This window comes from Nothobranchius furzeri, chromosome 12 (genome assembly GCF_043380555.1).
Source record: "Nothobranchius furzeri strain GRZ-AD chromosome 12, NfurGRZ-RIMD1, whole genome shotgun sequence".
Lineage (NCBI taxonomy): Eukaryota > Metazoa > Chordata > Actinopteri > Cyprinodontiformes > Nothobranchiidae > Nothobranchius > Nothobranchius furzeri.
The window spans coordinates 32125037-32150895 of NC_091752.1; the positions used below are offsets into that span (position 1 = coordinate 32125037).

At 42.2% G+C, this 25859-nt stretch overlaps 1 protein-coding gene across 7 annotated transcripts in view; it reads right to left on the reverse strand.

The window, feature by feature from the left end:
• Window positions 1-123: 123 nt before the first annotated feature.
• The window catches only part of LOC107375984 (C-terminal-binding protein 2), a 65358-nt gene continuing 39622 nt past the window's right edge, over window positions 124-25859 (reverse strand). For 5 of the 7 annotated variants that reach the window (XM_054750324.2, XM_070542544.1, XM_015944837.3 and 2 more), the window contains 8 exons: window positions 10547-10701; window positions 7471-7615; window positions 6678-6884; window positions 5465-5679; window positions 4477-4607; window positions 4259-4386; window positions 4059-4182; window positions 124-1644 (listed from right to left, as the gene is read on the reverse strand). In XM_054750324.2, coding sequence (XP_054606299.1) covers window positions 1461-1644; window positions 4059-4182; window positions 4259-4386; window positions 4477-4607; window positions 5465-5679; window positions 6678-6884; window positions 7471-7615; window positions 10547-10701 — 1289 coding nt within the window. In that variant the 3' untranslated portion in view covers window positions 124-1460. Of the gene's footprint in view, window positions 1645-3740; window positions 3820-4058; window positions 4183-4258; window positions 4387-4476; window positions 4608-5464; window positions 5680-6677; window positions 6885-7470; window positions 7616-10546; window positions 10702-24543; window positions 25437-25859 lie in introns of those variants that run through there. The other 2 variants (XM_054750321.2, XM_015944838.3) reach the window with 2 other exon arrangements.

The window sequence follows — 25859 nt, forward strand, 5'->3', positions numbered from 1 at the left end:
TTGATTATATTTTAAACTAACAAAAGTTCATATTCTTTTTTAATCACTCATTTGTCCCAGTTTTCAGTTTTCTTGAGAAATATTTTAAACGGATAAAAACGAACCAGAGCAGTGTTCTACCAATCATCAATCAGAACAGTAAGTTTTATTTATTGTTTCCAGCTGCACTGAATGCTATACGTTCACCTTGTACAAGAAACAAATACAAATACTCACACTAAAAACCAAACAATCTGTTGCAGCCACTTCTTTCTAACGTCACGGTGCTGAGGAGGAGGGTGGGGGGCCACCGAGAGCCACAGCTGGCCCTCATTAGAGCAGAAAAACAAAGAAACTATGAGAGGAGGGGCGGGGTCGTGGTCACGTAAGACTACGGCAATATGAACATTTAACAAGCCGATACAAATCTAACAGGAGTGAAAACATTCACACACATCTAAAATGTACAATTGGATATATTAAAAAAATACCACAATTGAGACAGATATGAGAAGCAGTAATCCGGATGATTGGTTTTCTTATTTTCTGTTCAGATTTAATGTTACTTTGTAGTTTCCTGAGACTTCCTGTTTCTGTTCCTTTACTAATACCTCAGTAGCTCATAAGTGCATTTCTGCCATGCAAATGAGCTCCTTTGGATGCTAACGGGGAATTTTCTGCTCATAAGACTCAAATATCACCTTGGTTCAGCAGAGTAGGACCATTACATGTTCAACGTTGGATTGCTTTGTTGAATTTTTTATAATTTTAATCCTATTTTTGGTGTAAACGTTCATTTCCACCTCCTGATTTAAAACGGTGTTTAACTGGATTTTACATTCTGGAGCACCAATGAACAGAAAGGGCACAGAGTCCTGATCTCTGATCTACTTGCTGATTGGTGGATTTTTTTCTGCTCTGCCTAGCATAATGGTAAATTTATTAAATTTAACTCACTGAAAAACAGATATTCATTTGCAACAGAAACACAAAATATATAATAAACCAATAATAGTAAAAAAAAAAATAACCTAACAAACACAAGACAGGTTTAATGACACGTCGTCCTTTAAAACCAGGAAGGTTGAGTCGGGTTCCTGCGCTTGGCTCCCGGTAGCTTGTCCTAGAAGTCCAAAAGGATTTCCCCAATGTATATGTAAGGATACAGATATAACCCAAAGGGTCGTTTAGTTTGGTAAACAAAATCTAATATGGAGGGAGGGGACGCCTGGGCTCTGCTGCTCGAGTTTGACGGTCAGTCCCGTCTTTGTGTGGCAGCTCAGGTGTGTCCTACCGTCCACTGTCCTCACTCCAGCTTGGTGGTTTCATACAAAACGAAAAGTGTGAAACATTTGCCTGGCAGGCAGTTTGCTGGTAGGTCCAGACGGCTGACATCAAGCATATGGTTGGATGGGTTGACTTGGTCAGTTTCTTAGTCTACACTGAGTTTATGTCTCTGCTCGGCTACGCCAGCCATCCTGCTACGGCTCACTCATGTGCTCTCTCATAGGGTTGCCGTGTTTGGAGGGTTGATTTGGAGAGGTGGCCTGGGACGGATGGGTGCCCAGGGGCAAGGTGTGGGCGATTGGCACACCCCCGGGCACCAACCCTTCCATAGGTCCAGTGATCCCACCGGGGGCGATACCCATCACACCAGGGGGGAATCTGGAGAAAAACGAGTGATCAATATTAATCAAGAAAAACTGGAGAAACAAACAATTACTGAAAGGCAACACAGATCCTAGAGAAAATCACGTAAGGTTAATGAGCTAGAGACATTTGGTAAAATAATCACAACAGCTCTCATATTTGTGTCACCGCCTTCTGTAAGCATAACTTACAGAGCAAAGAGCATTTGGGTCAAATTTGCCTAAAATTACACAAAAACTTGAACATGAAGGGTAATGTGCTCCTTTGTTGGGTTCTAACAGAATAAAAACAAGGAAAAACGTGTCTTCAATGAAAACTAGAAGGAATAAATGGGGTAGTTTGGGTGAACGGATTAATTTGTTAGCTTAGGAGACCACACAGTCAGGTGTTTTTTATGGAGTTAATTTAGTGTTTTTATTGTGCAATCGATCTGTGTCATTCTGCAAATAACATGCATTCAAAAGCAAAAGCAATAACACTTGGAATCGGATTATTTAATCAGTTACAATTGACATTACAACCATCTGATCATGTTATTGATGACATAGCTAAATGACCTCTGTCTGTACCTGAAACTAAAAATCAAATATTCTTTCCATGAACACTTTCATTCCTAATCATGGCGGCTGCCAAGGTTCTGCACACATGAAAGCATGCATACATCCAATGGTGATTATGCGGGGGAAACAATTTCTCTGCATTTGACCCATCCTTGAGGAGCAGTGGGTTGCCATTTGCTGGGCTGCTTTCAGAGTTCAGTACTTTGCCCAAGGGCACGTCAACATCTGGCTTGCCGTGGACAACCGCTATCCCCGCTCAGCCTCCTACTATCTCAAGTCAGTCTCACGCACATGCACACCTGCTTCTGTACTCATGGTGTAACTGCACAAGTCACTGTCACAGACTAGTGTTGTTCATTTTTTACAATAATATGACTTGCTGAAGTATTCCGCTGTTCTTATTTGGATTTTAAAAAGCTGATACAGTTTTACTATTTGCACAAGAATGCAAAAAAATTACAACATTTACACGTTAAAATAAACGTAGTTGTTAAATAAAAAGAGATGGGTTTTGGTGCTTGTAAAATACAAAAATATGGGACATTTCTGTAAAGTCCTACAATTTTGTTTTGTTTTGAATTTAATTAGCAGCACAGAAGCACAACATGAAAGTGGTCCTTCACTGAGAAACCATTTTTTGGCTCATTTTGGAAATGATCACTCACTCTGAATGTGCTGAACATAAACAGAAACACTCATCTCCTTCATAAGTTTCTAATGGAAAATAGATGGTGAAACTGTAGGATGTGAAAAGCCTGACAGATCTACATCACACTGTCACCTAACATTAATGGTGTCAGCCATCTTGACTCGTGACGGGGAAGGCTGTTGTTGGTTTAGCGTCCAGGAAACAACAGAGAACGTCTTGGCTAGTAGAAGCTAACCGTTAGCATTAGCAACTCCACCACGTAGCAGAACTCTTTCAGGCTTGTGTTATTTGTGGAGACAAATATCAACTTTGCCGAACAAACCGTCAGTGGCAGAACTGCATTGTTGTTATCCAATCTGAGGCAAGATGTCCAAAAATCAGGAAATAATACTCCAAATCCTGTCTTCTGAAGCTACTTTCTCCTCTGGCTTACTTCTACATGCTGAAACAGGTGCACTGGAGCTTTTTTTCCCCAGAGTGCAACTTACAAAGCATTCATTCCTAATATAAACCACTTCAAACGTATTAAAATACTAGTGAAGGACCTCTTTAATGCCAAAGTTTCCCCACTCCAAATTATTTTGACATTCTTCACAATCTCAAACGAACTGTCTGTTCCTGTCTTTCCTGGTCACAGATCCTCAGCTCAACATCTACAAAAACAACTTATTTTACATTTGACGGCCATCATGCTAACTGATAATGTGTGGCTAAAGTAAAAGAACATTCTACATTAGACCAGTCTCATGTGCAGTTTATTCTTTATGTTGAGGGAAGAAAAAAAGGGTAACTGGAGGGTAGATGGAGTTACACCTACAGGGCATGGATGAAGAGAAGCTGCAGAACTCCTCAGGGTTCGGGTTATTAAGAATGTTTTTATTTTTTCATTTGCATTCATTTACCTGAGTTGAGATCTAGGTATATAATTTGTCCTGCATTCCCCCCGTTGCTATGGCCTGTACCATGGTTTGGTTCACTCGGCTGTGTGAGAGAAGCAGTTCAGTCGGGTTCAGACAATGTAATGACGACTGAGAAACGCAGAGGCTAAACTTAACAAGGGATAAACTCAACTGGGCCAAGATTAAACTTCTAAAAAATGCAAGATGTAGGAATAAAACACAAATCACTTAAAGCTACCCCTCCCCCATGTGCTAAAACTCTACTGCAGGTGTTGAGATGACACCCGAGTTCTCCTCGTGAAGTCCAAATGACTCGCCCACCTGTAGGCGGCACCGTTGATTTCAGGGTGAACTTGAGGCTGCTGCTGCTCCATCATTCCCCAGGGCGCCGTGGTAACAAAGAACTCCTTATTGACGCAGTTTCTCAGGCTGTCGGGAATACGACCTGCGTCGGGGAAAGACGAACCACAGTGAGGCCAGAAATCAAAAATGCGTCAGTGTGAAGAAGCACAAAGACGCACCAGTGATGGCTCTGCGGATTTCCGTGGCGGCGGCCTCTCTCATCTCCAGCGACGCCTGTTCGCTGTACCAGGCAGTGTGGGGGGTGCAGATCAGGTTGGGGGCATCTTTGAGGGGACCTTGGGAAAAACTGCTCAACGGCAAATAAAAACCAAGTAAAGAATCAAGCAGGCACATATTTTTCTAATTTAATTTTGTTCATAAGAAAAAATGGAGACACCTAAAAGGCTCTGACTCATGGACGTCCATGGCTGCACCCCGTATCCTGCCTTCTTTTAAGGCCTGGGCCAAAGCTTTCTCATCTACAAGACCTCCTCGTGCAGCATTGACCAGAAAAGCACCTTGACGCATCTAAACACACACAAGAAAGTGCAGAGAGAAACCATTATCATCCAAATGTTGCAGAAAACAAGAACAAAAATTTTATTTCTTTATTTCTGTTTGCACAAAAAAAAAACTTGTATATGCATTGTATTTATGTTAAGCTGAGACTTTCTCCTTATTTGACAAAAATACACCACAACTGATAAAACACACAGGTAAATTCCTAATTTAGCAGTTTAGTTTCTGCCCCCCAGGGGGCAGCAGAGCCCACGAATAGATCAAAAGTTCTAGCAATCATTTCAGAAACGAAGATTTGAGTAAAATATCCATCCCAGAGGCACATTTGTTGTGTTAAAGGAAAAGGGTGATGCAAATAATCTAGCTTTAATATGCAGAGACATACAAAGTGTGCATTATCCACTGATTCCATAAGGCTTGCACTTGGGAAGAAGTGTTTTTCGCAATAAATTATGTTTGCGTTTTAAAACACACGTGGGTCAGTCCTCCAAATGTGTGTTTGTAGTTTCACACTACAAAAAAGACTGGATTCAAATTGACTTAACTTGAGAATCTAAACTCTTGGCCTATTCTCAGTGTAAAGCAAGCTGGAGAACATGCCAGATCCTCCACCCACACACACTCTTTGGTAGTGATTGGGTCGCATTGACCCTAAAAGTTCTAAAAGGACAAGAACAATTTATATCCACCCCCACGTGTACCACCTGGTCCACTTTACACCAGCTTGTGCTTGATATTCATTAAAAGCTTTGTTTAATCAGCCCGCAAGCTGCTAATTAAAGCAGCAACAATGCAGCAGCGAATGGGTGCACTAAAACTGTCCTACGGACAAGCAGATTCTCCTCTAAGTGTTTCTCTCTGTTCACCTGTTTGATGGTGAAGTCATTGATGAGGTGGTGGTTGTGCTCGTTCAGGTTGCAGTGCAGGGACACGCAGTCGCTTTGGTAGAGCAGATCCTGCAGCGTGTAGACCCGCTGCACTCCGAGCGAGCGCTCCAAGCCGTCCTGGAGGTAAGGGTCGTAGAAGATGATGTTGAAGCCAAACGCCTTGGCCCGCATGGCCACCGCCTGGCCTGTGCGTCCTAAAATCCAACAGCCGAAGAAAAAAATATGAACTGAGATGCATCCGGCTTAAATTAAACATTGCATTTAAAATCTCTAAGAGAATTAAAAAATTTAGAAATAAAACAATAAAAGGATAACTAAGATTCATTTTGGCCATTTAAAAATAAACATTAATAAACATAACGTTGCTTTTGGTTCGAGTCATTTCTGAAGGAGGCAAAAAATAACATAGCTGTGCATGTGCTAATATAACCACGTGGAAAACTTTACTCAAGAAATTAATGAAGCAGATCTAATTCATTAATAAAGAGCTTTGTTTACCCTGGCCCTGCTATGCATATGACTGTGTGACCAAAATTACTGTGAAACCTGCTTATTTTCATTTCTTTGCAGCGTGGGAATCTCATGTTCTAGTTTTGTCAAACGAGATGAGACAAATTTCACCAAAAGAGGAACAAGAACTGGAAAAAAGTGAGATAAATCCTCTTGATGATGTTGGATCTGAATGGAATTAGTTTCGTTTTGAACTGTTTGACACTCACAAATGAATAAAAGGGCTCATATTTTGTGAAATATTAGATATTGTGGGTTTATTTTGCAGCCATCAACCTGCTTGTTGGTATCACCGCTGAGATAAGAGGTGATGGGAAAGTGTTCTCAACACAATAATATGAAGAATCAGTGGCTAATAATAATAATAATAACAATAATAATAATAATAATAATAATAATAATAATGGATTGGATTTATATAGCACTTTTCTCATCGCCCAAAGCATTTTTCCATTATTCACACATTGCCAGTGATGGTAAGCTACTATGTAGCCATAGCTACCCTGGGACAGTCTGACAGAGGTGAGGCTGCCATTTTGCACTATCTGCCCCTCTGACCACCACCAACACAGGTAAGTTGGGTGAAGTGTCTCCGATCACAAGACAACCCGCTCTACCACCTGAGCTACTGCTGCCCCATGCCTGGGAAAATTAGGTGTGGATGTCAGGACGCCATTCTCACCAAACCCGATGAGGCCGAGCGTCTCTCCTCGGATCCTTGCTGCCCCGGACGCCACCTCCCGGATCTGCTCCACGCTCTGGACCCGCGTGCCTTCCCGGAGAGCCTGGTACAGCCAGGTGTTTCGCCGGTACAGGTTGAGAATATGACAAAGCGTCGAGTCTGCTGTTTCTTCTACCGCCGCCGAGGGAATATTACACACCGCTATTCCTGGAATTTAGAACAACCAGGAAATTGATGAAAATAACGAATCTGAGACATGATGGCTTCAGTGACAACTCTAGTAAGGATATTTAGCTGTTTCCCCATCATGTGCATAATACAATCCCACTAATCTGTTCAGAAATATGAGGATTGCTATAAGAAATTTCTTCCAGTGGGGTGAAATGTAACAGCGACAGTAATTAGGATATCACAGTAAATCCTGCCGAAATACCAAACACATGCCGAAGGGGCCAGATGGGAACAAGAGAAGGAGTTTTGTATGAGTTGCAGCATCTGCTCTGAATATGCAATCAGTTCCATTACCTCTCATATTTACAGTTAATAAATAATTCCCACTGCATATGTTGTTTATGCTAAAGCTAGAATAACGAGCAGAGTTTGGTTGGTCTCCACTGAAAAGGTGCCTCTCCATAGTGGATCCTTTCTGTTTGTGCTGATTTATTATTTATCTGAGCTCATCCTGGTGAATATTTAGATCCTATGGGCTGTAATGAGTCTCTTTATTCATTATTTTTGCCATATGATCATCGTCTGTTTCTTAACGACCTCTCGCTGATGTCTGCAGCCTCACCGAGCTCTCCGGCGGCCTTGATGTCGATGTTGTCGTAGCCACTGCCAATGCGGATGATGATGCGCAGCGCCTTGAACTTCTCCAGGTCCTCTCTGGTCAGAGTGATGGTGTGGTACATCATGGCGCCGACAGCCTCATTCAGCACCTGAGGGACATCAGAGAGGATGTCATCATCATCATCATCATGTGCTTCCTCTGCAGCCATTAGATAGACAAAACCATTTAAGTCACATTGTTGTTCTAAATCATTATCATCCCTGTGTTTTGCAACATGTTTTGTATCATCAGCTTGTTGCAGTCGCTATGAATAAGTATGCTTTCACCACCTCTCATTTTCCAGGATCAAACTTTATGTTCGCTGTCCTTCATCTAAATGCAAATGGATTGTTTATGGGTGCTCTAAATAATATGAATAGTTGTATGTGCGTTTACTGTATAATGAGCGCTTGCAAAAGCAGTTTTTTGTCACAATCCATTAACTCTGTCTGTGTGCAAACAAGGTTAGAGTGGGTGCACGTCGGACAATAAAGTCTACTGACAGCTGCTGAGCAACACAGACGGCATAAACAAGAGGCTGCTGCAAGACAAGGTTTACATTCACAAACCGCTAACGAAATTAGCCTACCTGAGTCAGATTAGCATGATTGTGAATTTCCATGCAACATTTTTATTAGAGGTAAACACAAGAGCGGGAGGCTGAACTCAAGGTTAAAGCTCTCCTTTCTGTCTTTACGCAAGCGCAGCATGGCCGGCCGCAGGCTCGACCCGGGATGCAGCTGGAAAACGACAGAAAATTGCTGCAAACTCTTACGCAGCAGGAATGCAAAGTGAGAGCAGGTTTACATGAAGTGGGGAAAAAAACTGAACGAATGAGGTACTGAATTTTAATAATCAGTAGCTTCCAAAGCACTTCTTATTGTCAGGAAAATCACTTATTGCAGGGCAATTCTGCAGAGAGCATCCAACCTGGGTGGGTTAGCGTGAGCCAGGTTGGCTGAGTCTGTGTGCTTTGTGTGTTAACGATAAGCTAAGTAGAGCTAATCAGAAATACGGCGTGCTAATTAGTGAGAATCCAGGGCTTTTCCATTAGCTTTAAACTGAGCAAGACTTTGCTCCCCGATGCAAAGTTAATCACCTGCTGGCAACATAATCAGTACAGACAAAAGTAAAGTCACTTCTTCTGAGGTTATGTGCCATTGCTGGGGGAAAAAAAACTTTTCAAAGAATTATTTGATTCATTTCATCTGGATGTTTTGCTCCTTTGATTTCTAAAAACAGAAGTTGCGGTTTATTATGAATCTGCCTTAAGGTGCAATGAAAAGGTAAACAGGTTAATGTAAGAAATTTCCACCAAGGTTGGAGTGAAGAATGTCAATTTGGTGCACACTGGCAGGAAAAAAATACAAAAAGAAATGTCTGTAATCATCATTTTAAATGTGTGCTGTATAATTTTCCTGACTCTTGAATCTGAAGACTAATCAAAATGCAGAGAATACTTAAAGAGCACTCCTGTCACTCCTGATTTAGATGGTCTGCTGCTGACGATGTGCTATAAAAACACATTAACATGAATAGAATATGTAAAAATAACAAAAATCATGTTATTTTCATGCATTTTTAGCACTTTATATCATAGATTGATCAGTTGCCTAATTTATAGAAAATATTTTTTAAGATTTTAATCTAACTTTAACTCCGACTTCTCCACAATCCTCCACTGCGTGATGACTTCTGGGCAGCTCGTTCATACAAAAAGACATCAGAGTGAGTCAGTTTGCTCACAGCGGGTTGGTGATGTTCTTGTGAGCGATTTAGAGTGTTTGTGCATATGCACGCTCCCCTCTGCACCCTCTGTTGTGTAGTTAAAGTTATGGGACTGCAGCCAACCTCTATGCTTCCAGATGGGCCCTCTGCTTGTCGGCATGCTCACACTAAGAACATTTTGCTGAACAGAGATGAAGTGCGAGGGTGTGCTGTGAAAAATAAAAACGTAGAATGATCTAACCTTTGTTTTGCTTTTTTCAGGTATATTTTCATTAGCTGTAAATCAGCCATGAAAGTTGGTATTCTGGATTTGCTCAATGCAGCATTTCCACGAAATCTATAAGCAACACAAAGTGGTTGGCCTTTTTCTTTTTTTTTTCACCATTGTGAAACCACAAACCCTTCATTCTGGACTGTAAAACTGCTGCTCAGTAGCTTTGGTGTACAGACAGTAAAACAAGACAAAGGTTTCACCCGTTCTGGCTCAGAACAATTATGCCCCATTTCTATTACCAGCCTCCTCCTCCTCCTCCTCATGCGACTCCTCTTTACTTAACAAAGCTACACTTCGGCTCACAGTGGGATTAGCGTCAATGATGAAACCATTATAGCGGTACTGGGGGAGCGGGACGAACCAGTGAGCTGAAATATCATTAAAACATTACAGAGGAGGAGGCTTTGATGGAGATGATTCTCATGTTTCGAGCAGAAAGCAAACCGTTTAAGCAACTCAGATAACGTTAGATTTACAGTATTTAACACGAGTGCAAATATTGCATGCAGCGGGACAAAATATCCGTTTTATGTTTCAAACTTGTGAATTTGTGGTATTAAAAACAATAAATACAAAAATGTCAGCTTTTGAGAAAGAATGTTACAATTCTAAATGTGATCAGTTAATCAAATGTAATTGATAAGCAGAATGTGGCTACTTCTCTGGAGGACAAGGAGGAGAGGACTTGGTCTTTTTTGTACAATCTGCCTCTGAAAATATTCTTTGTGTTTATTGCAACAATTACATGCACTGTTTTCTTGTTCATTTAGGTTTGTATTTTTCTCCTTTGAAAACATTTTTTTCACAGCCTGATCTGTAAAACTTGAAAACAAAACAAAAAAAAAGGTGAGTGTGAAAACACGAATAAAAGCTGCTTATGAGGCTTTTGTTGAAAGAGATAAATCTAAAAGTGCTTCGGAGGTGAAACCAGTCAAGGTAACACAACTATCATGATTAATTGTGACGTTCTTTCTTTTGGAAACATAAACACTCCATTTGGTGCAAGTGAACAATGAGGAATGGCTCTGATGTTCTTACCTTTTCATGAATCTCCTGCGTTGACTGAGCGTCACAGAAAGCCACAGTGGCCAGATCTTTGAGGATGGGCATTTCCACAGTGCAGTCGCGCCCATCCAGAAGCGCCACCAGGGGGCGAGGATGCATAGGCCCATTCATAATCTGGGGCCGAATACCTGCAGAGAGGGATGAAGTAAGGAGCCGGTCAATTATTTATGTGGCGCACACGGCCAAGTGACCTGGGGAAGAAGCTTTACGATTTGCCAACTGCAGCCCTGCAGGAAGTGTTCACATAAACTGGTTATGCTCATACATTTCCCACCCAAAACTATTCAGTTCACTATCATTTTACAGATTTCCCTGCAAACTTCATTGAAGGATATAAACAGCCTCTGGAGTCCATTAAAGCAATAAGCAAGTGGACTGGCCTATATGTCCTCACTTAGGCTAAAACATGCAATGGTCCCCACACTGATGGAAACACACACACACACACACACACACACACACACACACACACACACACACACACACACACACACACACACACACACACACACACACACACACACACAGGATCAATACCCTCTGAACTTGAGTGTAGTCTTTTCTAGTTTAAACCACTGTCATAATCTCCTTTACCTGACAACATGGGTCAATACCTCACTATAAACACACACACACACACACACACACACACACACACACACACACACACACACACACACACACACACACACACACACACACACACACACACACACACACTTCAGTGATATGACCACCCCCTTGACTCGCTGTTATCCTCACTGTTACCAGGCAACAGGTCCTTTCACCCCATGAGGTCATCACCTCCATTATCCTATCATTGCACAGGAGCCAGCAGGCCTTTGGTGTGTGTGCGTGTGTCTGTCTCTGAGTGTGAGTTTGTGTCGAAATTGTGTTGATGGTGGATGGATGAAGAAAAAAGATAAAGCAAAACAAAAAACCCTTCGGTGAAATTCAACTAAAACTCTAATAGAGATGCTACTGAGTTTCTGTTCAGTTACCATAGCCCATCAGGGACAAATGTAGCAAAAAATGTTCTAAAGTTGGAGCACACAGTTTTGTGCTTCGGAGCTGAATGAGTAGGTTTGCATCTTCTAGCTATGATATAATGAATATGTGGCAGACAAGAAACTAGTATACTCTTTTAGGGAAAAAAAGAAAGGGATTGATGGCATGAACCCATATTCAGACAAAAAAGAGAGAAGCGAAAGGAGATGGGAGGTGTGTGTGAAGGGGTCCAAGCGCATCCACTCTCTGGCTCCCTGCTGCCTGTTGTCATGGTGATTAGAGGATTTGGGCAGGATTATGAAATATTTTATTTAGTGGCATCTGCGCTGCTGGAGAGGACGTCCAAGTCTACTCAATCCATGGCTCCGTCTCTCCAACTCCAGTTAAGGGAAGCAAGGAGAGTGTTTGTGACCTCCAGGACTAGGACACATTGTTGAATATCCACTAAAGATGTCTGGTGCATGCAAAGTTACAAAATGATAAAAGAGGATAACATAAAACAGGAATGGTAGAATATCTGAATCTCTACATTTTTTCTTGACAATGATTTCAGGTTTTTGTTTAATAAGATTATCTTCTTTGAAATTATTTTTTTATTGCCTGATCTGTCTTTTCCTAGCCTGTTAGTAATGCATGAAGGGATTTTACACAAATAGAAACAATTTTGCTAAAAATACAACAATTATTGCTGCTAATATGTATTTATTTTTTCACTTTTGCATTTCCTGAAATGCCTGTTTTTTAATTGTTTAAGCAGCAAGTAGAGCAAATGGGGAAAACTAAAAATGCCCTGAAACAATTCCTGTCTCGAAACGTTTCATAACCTTTTGTGCAAAGCCTAATTATTTATTTTTGCAGTGTCATAAATTTCACATACCTTGATGAATCTCAAATAATTGACATGCATTTCTATCCAGAAGGGCTACAGCTAGCTCCGAAAATAATTTCTGCTGAAAATAACTACACATTTCTACAACTAGCCACACAATGTAAAATAAATTGGGGTGTAGAGGTTTATCAAATAATATTTGGATTGCAAATACTTCATGAGTTTACGTAGTCATCAGTCTTAACTCATTCACTGCCAGCCGTTTCCTGATCGGTAAAGACCTTCACTGCCAGCGTTTCTTGCCGTTTTTACTGTTTTATAAAGAGTCACAGAATGTTGCGCGCTAGGATGATGTCGACGCCTAAACTACCAAAAGAAATCAGGAAGAATCTGCGTGTTTCGAGCGCTGTCCGTTCTTTCATTATCCGTTGTTGAATTCTGGTCGGCAGAAGCTTTTCCGGTTCGCGCCTCGCTTTTTTTTTACAGCAGCGGCCCAAAACGATCTCCTAACACATGGATTTTCTGCTTCCTGATCACGTGACATGTGACGTATGTGGATGAAGATCGGCTTTAGAGCTGAGATGTTTGTTCTCACGGTGCGGGGGCTCGTTCTGATGTCCACACAGTAAAAAAATGCAAATGACGACTTTAATTGTCAATGGCAGTGAACGGTTGGATTTAAAATGACGACTTGAGTTGTCAATGGCAGTGAATGAGTTAATAGTACAAATCTCTGTTTCTGCAAATTGAGGCTGTTTAAACAGACATCCACAACAGGTAACATTTTCACAGAAAAACAACATGGAAGATCTGACAAATCCCATCAACTTTAACTTGTAAGGTTTCGTCTTCAAACTTGAATTATTATAACTACACAGCGGCGGGGGGGGGGGGGGGGGGGGTATCTCAAGGCTATGGATGTGGTAGGGCTGTCATGGTTGACACATCTCTGCAACATTGCGTGGTCATCGGGGGCAGTTCCTGTGGAGTGGCAGACCGGGGTGGTGGTCCCCATCTTTAAGATAGGTGACCGGAGGGTGTGTTCCAACTATAGGGGGATCACACTCCTCAGCCTCTCTGGAAAGGTCTACTCCAAGGTACTGGAGAGGGGGGTCCAATCGATAGTTGAATCTCAGATTGAGGAGGAGTAATGTGGTTTTTGTCCTGGCTGTGGAACTGTGGACCAGCTCTATACACTTGCAAGGGTGATGGAGGGGGCATGGGAGTTTGCCCAACCAATCCACATGTGTTTTGTGGATTTGGAGAAGGCTTATGACCGTGCCCCCAGGGGCACCCTGTGGGGGACGCTCCAGGAGTATGGGGTGGGTGGCTTTCTGTTAAGGGCCATTAAGTCCCTTTAACAGAGGAGCGTGAGTTTGGTCCGCATAGCCGGTTGTGTCGGACCTGTTCCCGGTGAGGGTTGGACTCCGCCAGGGCTGCCCTTTGTCACCGGTTCTGTTCATCACGTTTATGGACAGAATTTCTAGACACAGTCGTGGTGTGGAGTGCGTCGAGTTTGGTGGCAGGAGAATCTCATCTCTGCTTTTTGCGGATGATGTGGTCCTCCTAGCTTCATCCAGCTCTTACCTTCAGCTCTTGCTGGGTAGGTTCGTGGCCGAGTGTGAAGCGGCTGGGATGAGGATCAGCACCTCCAAATCTGAGACCATGGTTCTCGACTGGAAAAGGGTGGCTTGCCAACTCTGGGTGGGGAGAGAGGTCCTACCTCAAGTGGAGGAGTTTAAGTATCTTGGGGTCGTGTTCACGAGTGAGGGTAGGAGGGATCAGGAGATCGACAGACGGTTTGGTTCAGCGTCTGCAGTGATGCGGACGCTGAGCCGATCTGTCGTGGTGAAGAGAGAGCTGAGCCAGAAAGCCAGGCTCTCGATTTACCGGCCGATCTACGTCCCAATCCTCATCTATGGTCATAAGCTTTGGGTAATGACCGAAAGAACGAGATCACTAATACAAGCAGCCAAAATGAGTTTCCTCCGTAGGGTAGCCGGGCTCAGCCTTAGAGATAGGGTGAGGAGCTCGGACATTCGGGAGGGACTTGGAGTAGAACCGCTGCTCCTCCGGATCGAAAGGAGTCAGTTGAGGTGGTTTGGGCATCTGGTCAGGATGCCTCCCCGGGGAGGTGTTTCGGGCATGTCCCGCCGGCAGGAGGCCCCCGGGTCGACCCAGGACACGTTGTAGAGGTTACATCTCTAATCTGGTCTGGGAACGCCTTGGGGTCCTGCCGGAGGAACTGGTGGAGGTGGCTGGGGAGAGGACGGTCTGGAGCTCCCTAGTTGGGATGCTACCCCCGCGACCTGGACCCGGATAAGCGGAGGAAGACGACGACAACGACAACTTGAATTATTATTAAAAACCTAAAGGTGCATGAAGTATGAATGACATCCTGTGGTCAGATTGGGTTACAAACAAACAAACAATTCTGCTCTGAGCAGCTTTAGCCAGTTATGGATCCATCCGTTCCAGAAGATTCTAGATGAAGAGCGAAGACGAGTCAAACACAGTAAGTTGATAGATAAATGCATTTCACTGTAATAGTGAGTTGTTTGTAATTGAAAAAGTAGCTTGAGATATTTTTAGAGCAGACATTTTATTTTCTAATTCATTGCTAGCATTGTTAGCTCAATGGTAACCTCTAGCTTTCTTAAGGCGTGATTTGTGCTTTTCTGTGAGCTCTGCAACAACACGGAGTGTCGGAAAGGTTTTCACATGCGAACTTCGGTGCAGGCAGCAGTATGTTGCAAAACAATTCCCCGCCAGGACAACAGAGGGCGTAACACTCTCTGTGGTATCCTGCCACCATAACACTCATGAATCGGTCCACTATAGTGTACAGTGCATACTAAATAAGCTGTGCGGCTGTGTTGTTGTTGTCCATTCCTTCTGCCACTGTGCATATCCTGTTTTAACTCTATCTGTTCCATTCCTGCCAGTGTTTGTTTTCTATTTGTGTGGCTTTAAGCTAACCAGAAGTATGCCAAAACAAAAGGGTACATGTCACCACCTACTGTATCGGGGTGGAACAAACTTTATTTGAGACTTTGGTTTTCTAACGTACATGTAAACTAGAATAAAGGTTCCTAGTTTATTACTTTAGATTGACTTAAATTGACTTAGATGAGCATGTAAAGACACTGAACGCAACTTTCCTTCCAACATGATTAATACATTAACTCTTATTACTATTATTAGACTATAAACCTCTTACTTGTTGCACCTTTAAGTCGTGAAATTGAGTCTTTAAAAGTATGATTTTTGATAAAAATCGAGTTCCATTATGTCAATATTTAGCATATGGCAACACCTACAGCACATGTTGTGTTTACATTCTCACACACATTCAGAAAAACCTGCTCAGTGCAGGGGCGGCGTTAGGCCCGGCTACTTGGGCTGAAGCCCCGGATCTTTCATGATAAGCCCCGGATCTAAATCGCGGAAGTAACATGCAGTACCAAAGTCCAACAGAGAGGGCGCACCTGGCAGTAGTTTGTATACAGCCAGCCTGAGCCTCCACCACTGAAGAAGAAGCCCTTCAGCAGCTGGCTTCTTCTACACTCTCTGCCTGAAACGCATGTGTGAAGATGGACATAAGGACGTTTTTTAGACCAAAAGTACAACAACAGAACCCCAGCTTTGAAGAGACTGGTGTTGACTCAGGTTTGTGAGTCTTATTTGAAAATATTTGTTGTGCTGCTGGTTTGCCTAAAGTTAGCTTACTATCAGGTAAAGTTGATGGAGAAAGAAAGGGAATATTTACTATCATCTCACACTAAACACTAACAGGAACAATACTCTGCCCTGAATATGCTGAATATGTAGCTTCAGATTAAAAATTATGTGGTGCAAGACATATATATATATATATATATATATATATATATATATGATGGTGACTAGTGCGTGTCACGTGTGTGTGTGTGCGCGCGCGCGCGTGTGTTAAGCCCCGGATCTTCTTCAGTCCTAAATCCGCCTCTGGCTCAGTGTCCATCAGCGAAAGCTCAACTCAAAGATTAATTTGAAAAATAAGCTTAACAGGTTTACATTAATTTTGCCGCTCTGACAAACGACCTACATTAATATTACTTCATTCATTTCATGTTTTATTTCCTTCTCCATGTCTGTCTGCGGAAAGTGAACCAATCTATTAAAACAGAAGTGGCACACAGCAGAGGAGTTCGCCAGTCAGCAGCTAAAGATCACAAAAAGAGTGAGACAACAGCGGGAGTGTGATAATGGCTGAAAGCATTTGCATCAATTTGTCTTTATTAAAACAAATAGACTGCCTGCTGCTTAACACATGGCTGATGACAGTGTGGCTCTTAAAAGGAGCCGCCTGGTAATTTTACACTTCGGGTTTCCAACCAGGAAGAGGACTACTCAGCCTGAGAAAACAGCTGTACAGTTTTCTGAGATGCTGCAGAGAGATAAAGTATGAAACTGGGGACAGAAAGACTGGGACACAAGCTGGAAGGAAGTGGGAATCAGCAGTCAGCCAAAGTTGAACGAAACAAGCTGCATGATAGGAAATGATCAATCCGAGTCTCTCTTGCTTAGGTTTAATTTGCCGAGTGTGTGTAGAAGATGATTTGTTTTCCACCTGAGGCTTATAGCTTTTGTTCCGCTCAGCTAGTGGGTTTGGATCAACCAAGACCCAGCTTGTTTTTGATTTTCATGCACCGGATCTGTTCAGCAACAGCAGAAACAATCGCCCTGTAGCAATCTAAAGTGTTTCAGCTCCAGAACCTATTCTGAGACGTGAAAACGGTTTTCTTTTCCAAGACGAGCTTGTGTGGTTCTGCTGAGATTAGATGGTCATGCATATTTGACTCAGAGTGTATTCTGATTAAACTGACTCCAGTTCAGATCCCACTGGGAGTTGAGTACTCTGAAAACCAAACATGTTTTCGGTCAAATTCCAGCTACCTGTGTGTGTGTGTGTGTGTGTGTGTGCGTGCGTGCGTGCGTGCGTGTGTGTGTGTGTGTGTGTGTGTGTGTGAATAAGGAAAGCACCAGGTGCTTTTTACTATATATATGCCCCCAATTGGTAAAATCATTAGGCAGCATGGGATAAACTTTCACTGTTATGCTGACGATACTCAGTTATATTTATCCATTAACCCTGATGAACCTAATCAGTTGGGTAGATTACAGGCTTGTCATGAGGACAAAAAAATTGGATGACTAAACTTTTTGCTTTTAAATCAAGACAAGACGGAAGTTCTCATCTTTGGACCAGAAATCCAGAAAAGGAAATTGCTTAGTCAATCACCTGACCTGAATGGCATTACATTAATCTCCGAGAACAAAGTAAGGAACCTTGGTGTTATCTTTGACCAGGACATGTCATTCAAATCCCAAGTTAAGCAGGTTTGTAGGATTTCCTTTTTCCACCTTTGGAATATTGCTAAGATTAGAAGCATCCTTTCAAGGAGTGATGCTGAAAAACTAGTTCATGCATTTATTACATCAAGACTGGATTACTGCAATTCATTACTCTCAGGAAGTCCACAGAATGTAGTTAAAAGTCTTCAGCTTGCCCAAAATGCTGCAGCTAGAGTTCTAATGAGAATTAAAAAGAGAGATCATATCTCACCTGTCTTAGCTTCCCTACATTGGCTGCCTGTTAAATTCAGAATAGATTTTAAGATCCTCCTTCTCACATATAAAGCTCTTAATAATCAAGCACCATCATACATCAGTGATCTGATTGTTCCATACGTTCCTAACCGAGCGCTTCGCTCTCAGACTGCAGGTTTACTGGTGGTTCCCAGAATATCTAAAATTAGGATGGGAGGCAGATCTTTTAGTTATCAGGCTCCTCTCCTGTGGAACCAGCTCCCAGCTTTAGTCCGTGAGGAAGACACCTTGTCTACTTTTAAGACTAGGCTTAAAACATTTTTATTTGATAGGGCCTATGGTTAAAATCTGATCTGATCTGTACAAGTGGGGGAGTACAGGGAGGTGGAGTGTACAGTCGGTAAAGACGGCTCTCCCTTGCCCTGACTCCAACATGCCTCAACCTAAAAAGGCTAGGTTATTCAGAGTTATCTCTGTAGTTATGCTGCTATAGGCTTAGACTGCTGGAGGATACACTGACCACTTTTCACACTCTACAACTTTCTTCTACAATCTGCTCTTTAACTGTATTATTTTCTGTAATTTCAGCTGTTAACTTTATTTTTTCTCTAAGTGTTTTTCTCCCCAGAAGAAGCTACAATGATGTTCTGCTGAGCTGTGGTGGCCTCATGGAGGGGGCCATCGTCTAGCACACTGCTGCAAATCACAAACTTTCTCCCTCTCCTGATAATAACATTTTGCTTTCCTTGACACTGAATGTGCTGCTGCTAGTTTACCCATTTAATTATAGATTCACTAGGATAAATACAATAAAGTTGATCTCTCACCAAATATTATATTTACTAAGAAATCACAATGTAACCATAGACACATTGCTTGGTGTGTGTGTGTGTGTGTGTGTGTGTGTGTGTGTGTGTGTGTGTGTGTGTGTGTGTGTGTGTGTGTGTGTGTGTCTGCTCTGTCTTCTCGATCCCCAGTGAGTCGTGGTGGATGGCTGCTTATACTGAGCCAAGATCCTCTGGAGGTTTCTTCCTGTTAAAAGGGAGCTTTCCTCTCCACTGTCGCTAAATGCTTGCTTAGTATGAGGATTCCTGTAAAGTCACTGACACTAGTCAGTGACTTGATGCAATTTGCTGGGTTCCTTACATAGGAAATATATTTTTTTTCTTATTGGCTTAATGAACTGACTTGGATTGGAATGTTTATTATGTGAAGTGCCTTGAGATGACGCTTGTCGTGATTTGGCGCTATATAAATAAAATTGAATTGAATTGATGCACCTAATCCTTTTTCTTCACCTCTGGGGTTTCTTTTCGCTGAGAACATTCTTACAGGTTTAGTTTTATCTCTTTAACCCTTTAGGGTCACTTCTTTTTCTACTCCTGGAAACTGGGATCATTTTCTGAGATCAATAGTTAATTTACACATCGTCTCTTCAAGCCTTACTATGCAGCTCTTTTACAGACTTTTATTAAAAAATGAAATATATTTTCCAGTTTTTAAACTTGACCAACGTTAGCAATCTTCATACAAAGTGTGTATCCATGGTTTAATTTTTATTTTCAAACCCATTAAATGCCACTTTTAGTAATTAAAGTATCTCTAATATGTCTAGATAAAACAACAAAAATAATTTACATGTTGGTAAATTGATTTAAAAATATATATTTTAGGAGTGGGTTTATTTGAGACTTGGGATAGCAACATTTGGCTCTTTTTGTGCCAAAAGTCATTAAAAAAATCTCCACTGGGGTCTCGTTGACATAAAACAAGATCCTCTCTCACTTGAATTTCATTTGCTGTCCTACTTAAACTTTTCTACCTCATTTGAATCTCAACTTAAAGAGACAGTGTGTAGTTTTAACTGTTAATGTCTGTATTTACGAACTCTGCCATAACTAGTTCTTGCCAGTCTGCAATGTTTTTCCGCGTCCGACCGTCCACGTGGTTAGAAAATTTCCTAGGTGCGCGGTGCGGAAAGTTTGGGCCGTGCAGAGGCACGGTGGAGGGGCGTGGTTGTTAAAATGATGCAACTTTTCCGCGCGGAGCCATGCGGACCTCGCGGGCGCGTCAAGCAGTTGCGCGCATGCGAAATGGCGTACAGTGCCTTCACGGGTAGAAATTTTAATATCTGAAAAAAGTACTTGCAGATTTCTCACTTTTGCGTTGCTTTTTAAATATTTAACACTGTTTTTATATTAAACCACAACTTATATGATCACAAACATTTAAATACATTAAACCCTGTTGTTGTCTAACGTATTATTTTAAAATTAAAAATGTCTAAATAAATAACGACTAATCTTTTATTTCCCCTTTTAACAATTTGTTTTATTATGTGAGCCACTGTGACGTGTTAATGGGAGTCATTTTAAGTATGTACTGCCCTCTGTCGCCAGGGAAAATACACACCGCCACTTTATGAATTTACAATTATACAAAAATAAAAACATTAATAAACAACTAAATAAGTGGTTTGTCAAACAACAACAAAAAAGTAAGAAATGGCACTAGTATCTCGATTCAAAGCTAAAATGCGTTGGTGTGCGAGTGCATGAGTGTGTGTGTTTGTGTGTGTGAAAAACAAAGAAAAAGACTGCTGGCTCAGCCAAAACATGCCTGTAGCTCAACAACTCCTCATCAAAACACTCCTGCAGAGTTCATCACCAGCCTAGTAGATACCTCCATCATCTGAATGTCACCCATGAGAAACTCTTTACACACAGCCTTGTGTGTGTGCAAAAACATCACAAAGACACAATTTGACTTTATGTTACAACTCAAATTGTTTCAAACATCTGCACAATGAACAAGAAGCAGGGAGCAGAAGAACCTGATGTGGAGAAAGTAGGGCCAGAAGGATGCTGACTAATTATTTCCTGGTTGCTAATTAGCTGACTTCAGTCTAATAAGGCAGAACGTGGCACTGAGTTTAGCACATGAAGATCCTGTTGGTAATTAACACTTAACAAGGTTGTTAATGAGGCTTCTGATTACTCGCATACCTGACCCATGACTGTAAAATGCTCACAAGTGGTACACAAAAGCAAATCCTAATTTTAGCTAAACTAAAGGAAAAGAAATGAAAAATGGGTAAAACAAGCTTTTAAAACTAAAATTATAGCGGTCCTTTTGACTTCATGAGAGTTTGTACAAAACCAATTAATGTTGTAGTAAAAACAATTAAATTAAATAATTCAACTATAAAATCACAAATGTTATTTTGTTTTGCAAATATCATTCAACCATTTTAGCAGATTACCATCTGAAGTAGCACTTTCATTTGATCAGTAAATGCTTTTCTGAAAAATAAAAAAACTATTGATTTATCAGGGAAATATAGAAATCAGTCATTGAAATTATTAAAGGTAATTATTGATCACTGAGGTTTTGTAATCAATTCAGGATTTAAAAAAATTCAAGACAAACAGCCAAATGTAGTGTCCACCTTTTGTCCCAAATAAGGACTCAGAACCTGATGAGCTCTATAAAACCACAAAACAAACTCCAATCCCAGTTCTCCCTCCAAAACAAGCAGCATTAATCACAGGCATGTTAATGGTTACATAAACGTCTCGGAGCCACAGAAACAACATGATTATAGATGGTTCATGTTGAGCTGGGAGAGATTCTACCTGGAAATGTTTAGGAGAAAAACTGCCCGTGCCATCGTCCTGTTACAGTAATTAAAGGTGTTCATCATTGTGTAAGTAAATCTAAAGCCTGCTCTGTGTGACAGCATAATGTCTGATTCAGAGGACGTTGTTCTGTCCCCAGTGGGACGCTTTACTGGATAATAGCTGATATCAATCAGAGCCAACACTCATCACGACTTTTCAGGAAGTACGAAAACTTCTGGCAGAGCTGGCAAGAGTTCTCCCTCAACCACAAATGCTTTACAGATGTTCCAAAATAAAAGCCTTTCTGGATTCTGACAACAGAAATAAAGAAAAGAAAAGAAAAGAAAAGAAAAGAAAAGAAAATCAGAACTTAAAAATTGCGTCACTCCTTTGTGAATTTGACTTGGGTGTCTAATTCCTTCGTTTTGGACCGGCTGATCTCAGACAGCACCGCTGCCAGAAGCTGTGAGTCAGAGACTTCACAAAAGAGAGGGATCATTTCTTAAATGGAACACGAAAAAAAAAATCGTTGTACAAACCGACGTTTCTCCCTTTAGGTTCGGAGACCATCCTTCAAACGGGCATTCACCAAAACTAAACTATGTCAATAATCTCGAGTTCGTTTTTGTTTTCCACGAAAAATCGAGCCATCTGGTTTTGTGGTTTCATGAATCTCCAGCATGTTTCAGTTGGCTCACAAACATGATTTTATTCGGAGGTTAATGTGCTCCCCTCAGATTTATTTGGTTTTGTGAGCTTGTCACACACTTTGAAATGTAAATGTTCCTCTCTGGGACCACAGTGTTGTATCAACTTACCTGCACTATAGTGGTTTTCTGAATATTTTCACTGTGTTCTCGCCATCTCGGGTCTCAGTTAGCAGCCTTCTGGGAGAGTTAATTCTCTTCAGCTGCAGACCCTCGGCTACGTCATGTTTTAAATGACACTAAATTACAGGTGACTGCTTTTATCAAACACCCACGTGCTCTTTTTTTCATCCCTCGCTTTTCTTTTGCTCTTTATGGATCTCTTTCCCATCTCTGTCCCCAATGGTTGAATGAAAGTGAAAGAAAGAAAGACCTGTGTGATCCGTGCTGGTGGTTTCTGTATCAGTGGGACAAAAAAAAAAAGGATGCAAAAACAAAAGGAAGTGAGGACGTTTTTCCACAGATTGTTGCGGAGTTCTTTGTCACTTAAAAAGAAACTAGAATAGGACGAGGATGCAGGACCAAAAGCATCTAAGTGGGCTTTGCACCAACAGCTGGTTCTGGTTACCTAGCAACCCCCAGCTGGGGGGCCTCAGAGACGAGACAGTCTAAAAGTGAGACTAGTGATGGGAGTGTTTAAGATAAAAGCTAGATTTTAATCATCCTAACATGACAAACAGAGTGTTGAAGAATGATTTTGAAGAATGGTGTTCTTTCCCTGAGAGGTTTTCACAACTTTATGACCAGCGAAGTTACAGGTCTCGCTCACTAAAACGTCGCCTGTGCCACCTTCTGCTCATGTCAGTCCACTTCCACGCCACTGGAGTTATAAAAGCAAAGCATTAAACATGCTAGCATGTTAGCAGGAGTCAGGCGCCTGTGTTCTTGGGAGAGTCTGCTCTCGTGTGTGTGTCTGTGTGTGTGTTTACAATCTCTGGCATCGCTAGAAAAAAGAGAGGAGGTGCAATCTTTTCTTTGGCAGATTTGCCTCCTGCTGGCCCCCACTAGACCCTTTTAGTGCCCGGCTACACCGCCACCACCCCGGCCTGTCTCTTGTTCCACTATATGGACACACAAAGACATTGTTTGTCCTTCCCCCTATGCCTGTCTCCCTCCCACCCCTTCCAAAAGTTATCACCACCCAAATGCTCAGCCGGAGGGGGCTGATGGAGGGAGGAGACCAAACGAGAGGGAGAAAAAAACTGCATGTAAAAGGGGAGAAGGAAGGAGGAAAACATACGCTGACACAAAGATATCACAGATGGTGTCAGTGCGAGCTGACAGCAGAGTAAAGTGCGAACAAATAAAAAAAGGGGGCATTCATCCTCTTTAAAAGCACTTCAGCAGCGAGGCAAGGGGCCAAGACAAAGGCAGCTGTCGGCTCTGATGGACGGCAGACAGAGGACGTCAGCTGTACTTAACATGCACACACACACAAACATGTGTCCAAGTCAGATCCATGCACAAAAAGATGCACAGTTCTCACATGGAAGGAACCACTTCACAGATCGGTTCGTCTGTGGGGACGTAAAGAATTCTTGCAAATGTAGGTTTGATTTTATGCATTATTTAGATTGTTTCTGCCAGGTTTAATTCTGCTTCATGCTCTAAAGATTGTGATTACTGCGTTGCGTGCATTTTGCACACAAACACTTCTGCTGTTTGTGCAGCTGTAAATCTTCTATTTTTATTTTAATTTTACTTTTTGTTTTCTTTTAATGTCTTCAAGCATCAAATCAAGTCCTGAAAAAAGACAGACTTTAGAAAAACATGAGTGTGACCACCGGCACCAACACGCCATTAACCTTCACACGGGGAGGGCCGCTCACATGACCCAATCATCTGTGACCTTTGACCCTACAAATGACATCCCAACCTCATCTCACCCACCTCTCACTGCTGTGCAGGTCTCTGCAGCTGCAAAGCTGGGAAAACACTGACACGCTCACATGCGTGCGACATGCACTCATGCACGTGTGTGCACACAAACGTGCATGAGTGCATGCACACGCGCACACAGCTGTTTTCATGATACATTTCATTTCAAAAACATAAGCAGCTCATTAGCCTTAAAGCTCTCCTCCCACCCCTTATCGTCACTGAAACACACACCAACACTCACCACAACTTTTTATTATAACCTTTAATGACTACACACACACACACACACACACACACACACACACAAACATGTATGACGTGAAACATGCTTCTTGCCTGTGAAATGCTGTCTCCACATTCTTCAAATCAGGTGATGCACATGGCAGACGAAATGTAGAGGTCAGGGACAAAACAAAAAAAAATAGATTGGGCGTATACACACACACACACACACACACGCGTGTGCGCACGCACGCACGCACGCACGCACGCACACACACACACACACACACACACAGTACGCCCTGGGGTTATCCTCTTCTCCTCTCTACCTCCTCCAGCCTCCCTCCCCTCCTCTTGTCCTCCTTACAGCTCGTCTTCTCCTACTCTCCCGCTGCTTGTTTCCAAATCTGTCCTCCTTCGTCACCTCACCCCCAGAAGTTCCATTTCTCGGATGACTGGTACTCTTGAGGAAGAAGACAAAAAAAGGATGGTGGCAAAGGAGGGCAGTGGGTGAGGGGGAGGACAGGAGAGCAACGACGAGCGCTACTCCCTCCCCTTCTCCTGACCGCGCTGTAAAACCCTTCAACTCCTTTAATCTCCAGGGAGGATGAGAAAAATAAAAAGGATCTCGTTTTTCTCTCTTTTTATCTTGTTCCGATCCAGAAAGCGATCCACACTTGTCTACGCTCTCCTCCTTTCGCCTCTTCAGCTGGATCACTTGTGTCTTTTTCTCTTCAGCCTCCTCCACGCCAGCCCCGTCTCCCTCTTCTCTCCCTTCACAGCAGGTTCGGGCTATTCATTCAGACGTCAGGCTCACTCCGTCAGCCTTTTGTTGGAAGTCACAGAGAGACGGAGGGAGGGAGAGGAAGGGGTGGCGAGAGTAAAAAAAAAGAAGGGGGGAAAAAGCGACAGAGAAAACAATCTGGTGCCACAGCTATATATGTAGAAGAAAAGAGAGCGAAAGGTTCAGCGCTGTTGGCACATGAAAGACTCCCTCTTCCCTTTTTTCACGTAAAATATTTTCCTTTTTCCCCTCCCCTCCCCTCCCATCCCTCCTTCATGCCTTTCTGTTTTATTATTTCTGATCCGGGCTTCACTGTCCTTTAGCAGCGCCAACCCCTTCCTCCACTTCCTCAAACTCTGACGCTCCAAATTTTCCATCTCCCTCCTTGCTGAAATGATTCTCCTGCTCAGCAGGCCGGCTCTAAAACTTTTTAGTAAAAGTGTTACCAATAACAATTACCATCATTTTTGTGCAACACTGAAACATGCTCCCATTCAAAAAGAACATCACACAATGACTAATGCAGTCATAAATGCATATTTAGGATACAAAGCTGCAGAAGCTGCATGCAGATTTCTGCTGTCAGACTTCTCAAATGAGATTATTTGATTTATTTGTGCAAGAAGCAGGTAACGTCTGATGAATG